This window comes from Xylocopa sonorina, chromosome 11, assembly GCF_050948175.1.
Source record: "Xylocopa sonorina isolate GNS202 chromosome 11, iyXylSono1_principal, whole genome shotgun sequence".
NCBI classification, from domain to species: Eukaryota; Metazoa; Arthropoda; class Insecta; order Hymenoptera; family Apidae; genus Xylocopa; species Xylocopa sonorina.
This window is the reverse complement of record NC_135203.1, coordinates 11,661,865-11,671,302: the sequence shown is the minus strand read 5'-3', so window position 1 is coordinate 11,671,302 and position 9,438 is coordinate 11,661,865. Positions and strand designations below refer to the sequence as shown.

The following is a 9,438-nucleotide window of genomic DNA, read 5'->3' as shown; positions in this document are numbered from 1 at the left end:
CCAACTTTTGTTTCATCCGACTTTCGTCGATACCTCGCCTCGGGTTATCCGCTAGCTTCGGCTACTTTCATCCCTCGAATGGATGTCGCGACACGCGAATAACGTTGCGCGCGTCCACCGTCCGACGGAAAAGTCAATAGGAACGTCGATGTACACTGCCGCTCGTAAATATCGGGAAACTTTGCATCGGTTGTTATCTCGACTTTTCCCGACCGGCAGAGCCAAATTGATCGCTTCCTGGATCGATTCGCGGAGAACGCGAATTTCTCGGCTCAAATAGTCGATGCGAGTTTCGCATTCGAACGGCGGTGTACATCGAACGAAGGCTCTCCTCTCTTCCGATGGAACCGTTCAGCTGGTGGGGTTGATACAGAGGTAAAGCAAACTCGTAGATTTTCGCTTGGCGGTCACGTTTTTTTTTCCCGCGATCACGGAAATCCGTTGGTCACGGTTCGATCGGCTCTGCGCCTCGATTAGTCACCGGAATATATTATACGCGTATATATCCACAGAGTGTCCGTTGCAATTTCCTTTGCGCGATGGCACGGGCATGCCGGAAGTCGATAAAAGTGCCAAGGAAAGGATGAAGGGCAAAAGGGGGTTGGTGGATCGTGGCAAGAAAAATAGTAGAGGAAGGGAGGCGAGTAGAAGGCACGATCGAGCGGACAAGCCAGGATTTACAAGAGAACTTTGCTTCGGTCCTCCAACTGTCGATCGATCACTCTCTCTCTCTCTCTCTCTCTCTCTCATCCGTGGAAGAAAAGTATCTCGGAGAAAATGGAGGGGTGGCGTAAAAGGACGTTGAAACCGGGAAGTCGAGCGTAATAATTTTTAAGCGTAACACGGAGGACACGTGTAAACGTATGTTCGTTCGACGGGGCGGTGAAGATGGAATAAGAACGGATCGGAGGGTGGAGGGAGCCGAGTTACTTTGTTCGATTGTTTCAACCCCCGCGCAGCACCCTTCTTTCGCACCGGTGTTCCTTTAAATCCGCCCGCTGTAAATCTCGCGACGACGCCAGCCTGTTTTGCTATCCCCGGAGCGATATCCGAGCTGCTCGAGTTTTGATGTTTTAAATCCAACTCGGAATCACCGAGCGCGATATAACGTCTGGCTCGATTACCATTTAAATTACCGTTCGTTTTAAACCGTTCCTCGCCGCGTTACGGTCGCCAACCGGAATAGCAGGGGTTCCGCGGGACTTCGCGTAACAACTTCCTCCTCCGGCTCGCAGAGAGTTCCTTACCAAAACAATCTCCCCGATATTATTTTAATAACGGACTCTCGCGGTATTCATCCTCTCGCTGAACTTTCCCCGGCTACAATTGCCGCGCGAGTAACTCCTCTTCTTTGGGACCGCGTCCGGCGGTCGAGCCGACGGACGAAGCGTGAAACACGAGCGAGCGGATCCGTCAGAGTCGAAGTTCCAGATTAGTCGACGGGGAAACGCGGTTTTTCGCCGGATATTCCGTCGAGCCACGACGAATCCGATGTTCCGTGGCCCCGCGTTCGAATCGTACGATGCGCACGCGGCCGCGAGAGGAACCGACGGTGCGTGGAACTAGAACGAGCCGGCTCTCTCGGCTCCGCGAGCAAACGCGTATTCGATCCGAACAATGCGGGACGAGCGCCGCGCTCGAGGTTTCCGGCTCGAAATCGATCCCCTCCGTCTCGTTTCGTTCTCCCCTCGTTCGATCCGCGCGACGACTTTCGTTGCGACGACCTCCTTCGATTAGAAATTACCAGAGTCGCGCGATCGCCGCGGGGGGTGAACGAAAAAGTGACGAGCGTCTAGTTTTAAAAACGCCCGAGTCGAGGGACGTTGCTCGACGCGTATCGAGAGCGCAGCTCGCGATAAAATGGAGCGCAGGCGACGACGCGAGCCAGCCGAAAAAGCGTGGCCGGATCAAGTTTGATCGGTTCGAACCGGTTTCCATCGTACCCGGGGCGAATTGGAAAACTACACAGCGTACGTAACCCCGTTGAAACTAGGAACAATCGTGTATGCGGTCGCATGCTCGCAGAGAGCTCAGGCTCCGCTCTGATTCCCCTGATGGAAATTAATCGCGCTATTCGAACAGGGGTGCGCGCGTAATTTAATCTACCCGCGCGGATTCGGCGATCGGGCGTCGCGTCGCGTCCCAAACGCCATTCCATCCACCGTCGCGTCTCCTGGCGTCGCGAAAAGCGTGTACGGTTCGCTCAGTTCTTTTTTTTTTTTTTTTTTTTTCGTGTACTCGTTACTCTGTCTCGTCACGCAGATGCCCGCCTCGTGGCCACGATCAACAGCTCGTGACGAACGAGAGGGTGGTCGTCTTCGACGGATCGTAGGCGTGAATCGATTGGGAGTATCTCGATTGTCAAATGCGCAGGGGGTCGGTGTGCGGGTTCGACGGCTTGTGTCGTGCCGCGCAGAAGCTTAGCCCAAAGCACAGCATTAACAGAGCCACCGAGCCTACCAGCAGGTAGCTCGACCATGACACGGAACACTTTCCTGAAACAGATGCGAGACGTCTGTCAACCCAGCCTGTTACACCGCTTCCCTTCCCTTCCGTTCCTCGCGATTGTTCGAATTTCAACGCCCGGCTACATCTCGCGAGATCTCTTTCGCTTCTCGTCTCTCAGCTCGGAACCGGTCGACCGGGTTAAATATACCCCGCTGAATCAACGTTTATTCAACGTTCCCCGTCGTTGTCCAGGGCCCTTAATTACCCCCTCGCGTCGAGTCCTAATTATTATCCGACGATCCGTGAATCGTCGAGTCGAAGCTCTGGAAGCTAACGAAGAAAAGAAACCGGGAACGAACAGAGGAACGAGCTCGCGAGGATGGTTACTTACCGAGATTGTACACGTTGGCACCCTTCCCGCAGGACTCTCGCACCTCTCGATTGTCCCACCCTATCGGATACATCACCAGACCGCCGCATATCATCACCGCTGCAACCAGAACACGTTGCGACGATTAATATCGTAGCGCGCCTCTCCCGTGTTGTCACGCAGGATCAACGGGATGCCAAGACGCTGTCGCGCGCGGTTCGGAGTCTCGTTTTCAGTTACGCGATCGGGATCGATCGATCGCGTTTACCCGGAGACGAGACCAGACGAGGGGGGCAGACTTTGAACTTCGAGGGAAACGATAAAATTGCAAATTCGCGGTATAACGCGCGAGCGAAATTTCCAATTTAACGGGATGATATTCCGGTCGACGAGTTAATAAATAAATTACGCGCTGTATGCGCGCGGTTCGCCGCGAGTTTGTTAACAATAATAATAATAATAATAATAATAAATCGCGGTAGCATCGGTCGGTGGTAATTGTAATGCAAAGTCGGTGGAAAAGGACGCCTCGAAGGCGACGAGTCAAGAGGCGGGGGTCTCTGGCGGTCTGCGGATGGCACCGCGCGCGGCGAACGGGAAAATGGAACGTGTCAACGTTTGAAAGAAGAATGATATTCGAGTAATATCCGTTTTCTTTGTGGACAGTCGGTTGTCTAGCTGCTCCCGTGAAACGCTGCCGAGTCTTTCCATCGCTTCGCAAACAGTAGACGTTCCTATTAACGTTTCCTTCTCCCCCCAGCATCTCCGTCTCGTCGAGCGTCTTTTCGCCATCGTCCTACTCCTTCTCGATCTCCGCCTCGCGAACGGTCAAATATTATCCTCCCTTCGAACGATACCGCGTACACGTCGACGAGGAAACGCCTCTCGTATCCGACACTGCTCTCGAACCAACGCGGAGGTGAACGCGTTCAGAACGGCTCGAGACTCGCCACCGGAAGAATGTACGAATCGATTCGCTCCAGTGAACGTGTTACGAGGCTCGCGAGAAAGGGGTTAATTATCGGTTGTTCCGTTTGGTCGCGCGAGCTTCTTAAAATACTTACCAGCGAGCAGCTGCAACGAGCCAAGGAGCCTGGTGTGCCTGGGCGTTTTCAGTATGTGCGGGAGGAAGTTCGAGGCGGCTGCGAGGAGGGTGAGCGCGCCGATCACCGCGATCGCGACGCCGATTCCCATGGTGACGGTGCTCGCCTGCCACCAGGCGCTTGGTATGTCCCAAAAACTGTAATCAAACGCGAGATGGGGTCTCGTTACGTTCTCGTTATACCTCGCAATTATTGGATCCGCGAAATTTCGATCGCGTGCTGAATATAACGGCACCAGCCGATGAATGGCCTACGCGCGGCCCGCCGCGTTTAAACGCTCGCCCCATGAATTTACATAGTTCCTTCGGCTACAATTTCGTTCCCGCCTTTGAACGTCCACTCTCTATTTACGCGCCGCTCTCCGCTGCATCGGTTATTCAGCTCGCGGAGGCCCTCGCGGTCCATTTCGCGTTAACGTCATAAAACGCGTGCTCTTTCGACGATCCGAACGCGTCGGTTAAAGAGAAAGAGAGAGAGAGAGAGAGAGAGAGAGAATTAAAGAACCGCGCGCAAACGTCACGAGAGAGAAAAAAAAACGGTAAATCCCTCGTAAATTTCGATCTCGATCGCGATTTGAAATTTATCTCATTCCTCGACAAACGGCACCCCTGACCATCCCACCCGTCGAGCATTTCCCGTGCGCAGGGAACGGGATTTTGGAAAAATACCGCGTTTGTAACGCGGCGGATGGAAACACCGAGTCAATAGCCGGCGATAGTTAACGCTGATGTGGATTTTGCGCGGCGTTTATCGGAGCGCGAGTTGATTCGCCGAACGATTATTGGGGCTCACGGTCCATCGACTACCAAATCGCGCCTTTATTTCCCGAGGATTACCCGAATCGGTCCGCGTAACGCATTCACCAAAAATTGCCCCCGAAATAATCACTTTTGACACCGCGCTCGGTCGAGTCTTCCGGTGATTCCCGATCAAACGGCCTGTCCGAGGCGCGGCCAAACTATTTTCAAGAGCGTTGATCTGCGCCGAGCGATTTGTCTCGTGGGTCAATATGCCCGCGAGTTGGTACGAAACGGGCCGTGAAAAAGCGCGCGGGGTTAATTCCGCGCAGGAAAAATCCGTATCGAATCGAATCGAGTCGAACGCCGCCGGGTGAAACGGATGGGAACACCGCTGGTTACACGCGTAACCATATTTACCAGGAAATTACATTTTAATTGTCGCGCGTCGCATCGTTTCGACAAAAACGAAGAAAAAAAAAAAAGAAAGAGAGAGAGCAAATAAATAAATGAAATTTCGCCGGCGATTGTAACTCGCGCCCTCGTCGATAACGAACCAGCGGCTGTCACGGGCAACGATTTTACGAGGCCCCAGGGGTCGCGCCTCGCGGACAAACTTTTTCGCCAATTTCTGTCGCGTCGCGAATGCCACGAATTATACCAACCTCTTACGTCTCCGTCGAGCGAAATTAACTCTGCGAGCATTGGAATATCGACGGAAGTTTTCGTGAAGGCTGGCTTGGACAGACGTGAAGAAAAGGGGGAGGGGCGTACTACGTACCTGGAGTACCTGGCGCACTCGTAAACTATTTCGGGTGCGGTGTTCGGCGCCCTTATCCGTGGATAGTTGCACCGTCGAAAGGAACTAAAGTACGCGTCCGCCTTTCCCAGCAGTCGTCCCTGAAACACAGAACACACGCGTAAAGCGGGGGCCACGGGGAGCCAAGGTTAAACATTCGCCGGGAATATATTACTAATTTCGCGGAGGAAACTGTCGGGAGGTATTTTCGTTTGGTCTGGTCCCGTCTCGTCTCGTCTCGTTTCGTCTCGTCTCGTCTTGTCCCGTCCCGTCTCGCGGCGAGTCGTTTCGCCCGGAAACCGAGTTAAAAGTTCGCTCGACGACCAATTCAAGTCAAAGTCGAGAGAAAGTAGCGACGAGTCCCGGTTGAATTTCACGAGAATCGCGGGCCCGCGAACCGGTTGCCTTTGCGCCTGCATTTTCGAGAGGCTTTTAGTCGGGTTAATGGTGCTCGGACCGGTGGAAAAGGGTTGGCGAAGAAGATGGAGGAGGAGTAGAAGGGTCGAGGAGAAAGAGGAAAGAGAGAGGTGGAGAAAGAGAGAGAGAGAGAGAGAGAGAGAGAGAGAAATCGTTACTCTTTATACACCGGATCCGCGATGGTTTTGTATTAGAACTCGATTCACGAGCAAAACCGTTGACCCCGTGCCAAGTAGTTTCTTCGGGGGAGAGATTAAGTTTCGCAGCGGTGTGTCCTGTGCGAGAGACCGATCCACGGATCCACGGACGGCTTTCTTGCCTCGCGATGGCTCGTAAAAGCTCCGGTTCGGTTCGGTTCGCAGTGGAATAAGCGGTTAAAAGTCGGACAGGATTTCCTGGGATATTATTCTTGCTCGAGGCCGCGGGAAATTCGATTGCTCGCTGGGAACCGGTCGAACAGGGTCCCACCGAACCCCCCTCGGCCCTTTATTCGTCGTATCTCGTCGAAACGTTTTTAAAAACGCGTACGTACGCGCACACCTCGATCCCAACCGCGAGGTGTTCTTGGTCCCCCGCGACTTGGTTCCCCGGTTCCTCCGGTGCACGCCCCTCGAGAGCGAATGTAAATTCACTTATGCATTTATTCATCCCGCTCGTCGAGTGTTTTCAAAGCCATTTCGAGCCTCCTTCCGCGATTCCGCTACTCGTATACGTGTACGCGTACACGGACACGTTTCGAAAGGACACTCGTGCACGGGGGCTGACGCTGAAATTATTCATCGACTGTTTTTAGCCGCGTCTCCGCGGTCCGCTTAACGAGCTGGCTCCGCCAGGAGAATGATCGAATTCTCCTTGAGCACCGATAAAAGCGAGCGCGATCTACACTTATTACACGATTCGCGAGGCGATCTTCCGCTCGCGATTCCGTCGGGAAGTTCACGACTCGCGTTTCGACCGCTCGCAAGAACGAAAGAATCGTACGAGAGAACTATCTATACCCGGAATAATTGGCACTCGGGAGGAGATATCCGCGCGGGCGGGACCCGGAGGGTTAAGCAGTTTTTCTCGTAACTTTCTCGCAACTACGGACGAGCCAGCAGCCCGGAGCCCAATTTGCGAAACAAGCGAGAGGCTTCCTCGGGGAGGTCGGAGTCGGGTTAAAAGGACTCGCGATCGCGAGAACCGGATGATGTCGCGCCGGCACGGCTCTCTACCTGTAATCCAATTCGCCGCTACCTGGCAGAGGAGGCAATTCCTACGAGTTCGAAAGTTGCCATTCTCCCAGCTAGACGCGAATATCCTGTCCCTCCCTTGTTCCACCTTTTCGCCCCGTGTTCAAGCTCGCTCCCGAACTTTCCGCGATAAACCCGCCTAAATAACACCATCGCTCGCTCGCGATCGTTCGTCCACCCCTCCTCATCTCGCGCTAATATCGCAGAGACGTTCGATGCACTTGTTGAATTCGTTCGCGAGCGGTCTAAACGGAAATCGCGTTCGCCTAGCGCGGAACCGTCTAAACAGTTTTATGCAAAACTCGTGATTCGCCAATTTCGGAACTCATCAGTATGCTAATGCGTAGCTGGCACACGTACCCTCCAGCCGTGAAACTACGACCTTTAACTTTCGATGCGACGAACGAGGGGGTGTGCGCGTTGCCAACGGTGTTGCCAACGGCGTCCGATCGGAATCAACGGCGGAGGTGACGGTTGGTCGTCGATTTTCGCGAAACTTTTCACTCGTCGTTGGCACGGGCGCTCTGATAATCGTCTCGCCGCGGAGTCGTTCGAGCCGCGTTAATTCATTGAAATTTATTATACATCAGCTGGCGTGTAATCGGATCACGCTTAATTACGCGGGGAAAATTAACAGTTAATGGGGAGAATTAGCGGACCGTTTCCCACGGCGGGGAGGAGCCAGAGTTAACGAGGTTCGACGACGGTGGAGTCTTGAATTTCGCGTTCCCCAAGTTTCGCCGTTTCGTTTGCGCGCGCTCCACCTGGAAACCGGAAAGTTGCTCGCTATTTAAAGAGAACGTAATATCGAGCAAGTTCCGCGAGTTTTACACGTGTAATCCGCGCCCGTTCCCTCCGCCCTTCTGGGAGCGGTGTCGTTTGTTCCTATTCATGCTCCTACCTGCGAATAATCCAATAATCGATTCGCTCGAACGCAAATATTAACGAACTGATTTTTCATCCGACCTAGCCCCATACAATGGACTGATTTTCAGAGTGGCAATTTAACCGATCGCAGAGACCGTCACCAGTCGTAGACGACGACAACAGACGCAGACGACGACGACAACGACGACGACGACGACACGGTTCTTCTTTCGCCTCGCGTCTAGACGCGTTCGTCGCCGGGCAAAAACAGCGTCGTACGGTTTTACGACAATGGCGCGAAGCTAACGGCTCGATGAAAGCTCGATACTATCAAAGAACATCGGGAAACGTCGCCGTCTTTTTAAATGCCTGCTTTCACAGAGGGACCCAGGGAGCCTCGCTTTCCCCCGTGCAGGTGCTTTAAATAGGCGTTCTTCTCCTTTTACCCTCGAGTGCGTTCTTCGCGCCTCGCCCCGTGCCAATCTCGCGGTCGAGGCTCGTTACAGTTGGCTCGCGCGAGATTTCGCTTTCCAACGGCTCGCGCAAAATTCACAGAATCATCTCGTTTTCCGTGGCGAATCTCGCGCGGAAGGAACAATCTATCCGGCGTTCGTTAAATCCGGTCGAACGATCCTATTTTAATTCGCAGAACCCAGCGCGCTGGTATTACATTCGTATTGCAATTGATATCGCGAATCGAATACACCGTTCGCCGGATGCCAGCCACTTCTCCGACTTCCTTTCCACCCTCGATCTACCTGCGATATATCCGCGCGGATCGACGCGCGCGTCAATTAACGAGCGTGCACCCGGCGAAAGAGGCTGGCGCGATCGGTAATCGAAAGCGTCGGCTCACCTGAATCCAGTAAGGCAGATAAAATCCGGAACAGGCGAGGATCGATGCCACGGTGGACAGGGTCGCCCACAACACGCACAGCACTGTCATCTCATCGGTTTTAAAAGCGTCGTTGCTCGCTGCTCCCCTCGCGAGTCGCGCTACTCGCGCATCGGTGCGGAAAGCGTCGTTTTCGCGCGGAATTCACCCAAAAGGACGGTCGCAGCCGGATGAAAATAGCCCTCCCCCCTCGGTTAATGGGTCGTTCCACGGTCAAGGTTCACGGTGGCCGGAACGGTAGCCGCGCGATCCATCGTCGCCTCGTCGATCTTTCACTGGCTCGACCGCACTCTCCGGTTACCAACCATTCAGCAGACTTGGTAAATCGAACGGAGCACAGGTAGGATCGCGACTCGCTCGCGAGCCACGTCAGAGGCGAACGGCAGAGTCGTCACCACGGCTGGCACGTTAATTATAGCTGGAGCACGCGGCACGTTCCACGGTCGTAGAGAAAAATCCATTCCGGTCGAACGCGCGCAAAGAAGTAACCACGCAACGGGGAGAGGGGCGCAGGTTTAATTATAAACACGCGATAGGCCGTGGTTCTTTCCCCGTGGCGAAGCACCCGGT

At 54.0% G+C, this 9,438-nt stretch overlaps 1 protein-coding gene across 1 annotated transcript; it reads right to left on the bottom strand.

The window, feature by feature from the left end:
- Nucleotides 1-1,844: 1,844 nt before the first annotated feature.
- On the bottom strand, nt 1,845-8,949 carry LOC143429458 (LHFPL tetraspan subfamily member 6 protein). The gene is made up of 5 exons (XM_076905161.1): nt 8,830-8,949; nt 5,440-5,558; nt 3,883-4,058; nt 2,840-2,938; nt 1,845-2,495 (listed from the first exon to the last, which is right to left on the bottom strand). Exons 1-5 carry the CDS (start codon nt 8,917-8,919, stop codon nt 2,362-2,364), a joined length of 618 nt encoding a protein of 205 aa, XP_076761276.1. The 5' UTR covers nt 8,920-8,949; the 3' UTR covers nt 1,845-2,361.
- Nucleotides 8,950-9,438: the final 489 nt, after the last annotated feature.

Coding starts and splice junctions, on each gene's coding strand:
- LOC143429458 (XM_076905161.1), bottom strand. CDS start 8,919: ATGACAGTGCTGTGCGTGTTGTGGGCGACCCTGTCCACCGTGGCATCG. Junction 5,559..8,829: donor ATCTGCCTTACTGGATTCAG/GTGAGCCGACGC, acceptor TCTGTGTTTCAG/GGACGACTGCTGGGAAAGGC. Junction 2,496..2,839: donor TGCCAACGTGTACAATCTCG/GTAAGTAACCAT, acceptor CATCTGTTTCAG/GAAAGTGTTCCGTGTCATGG.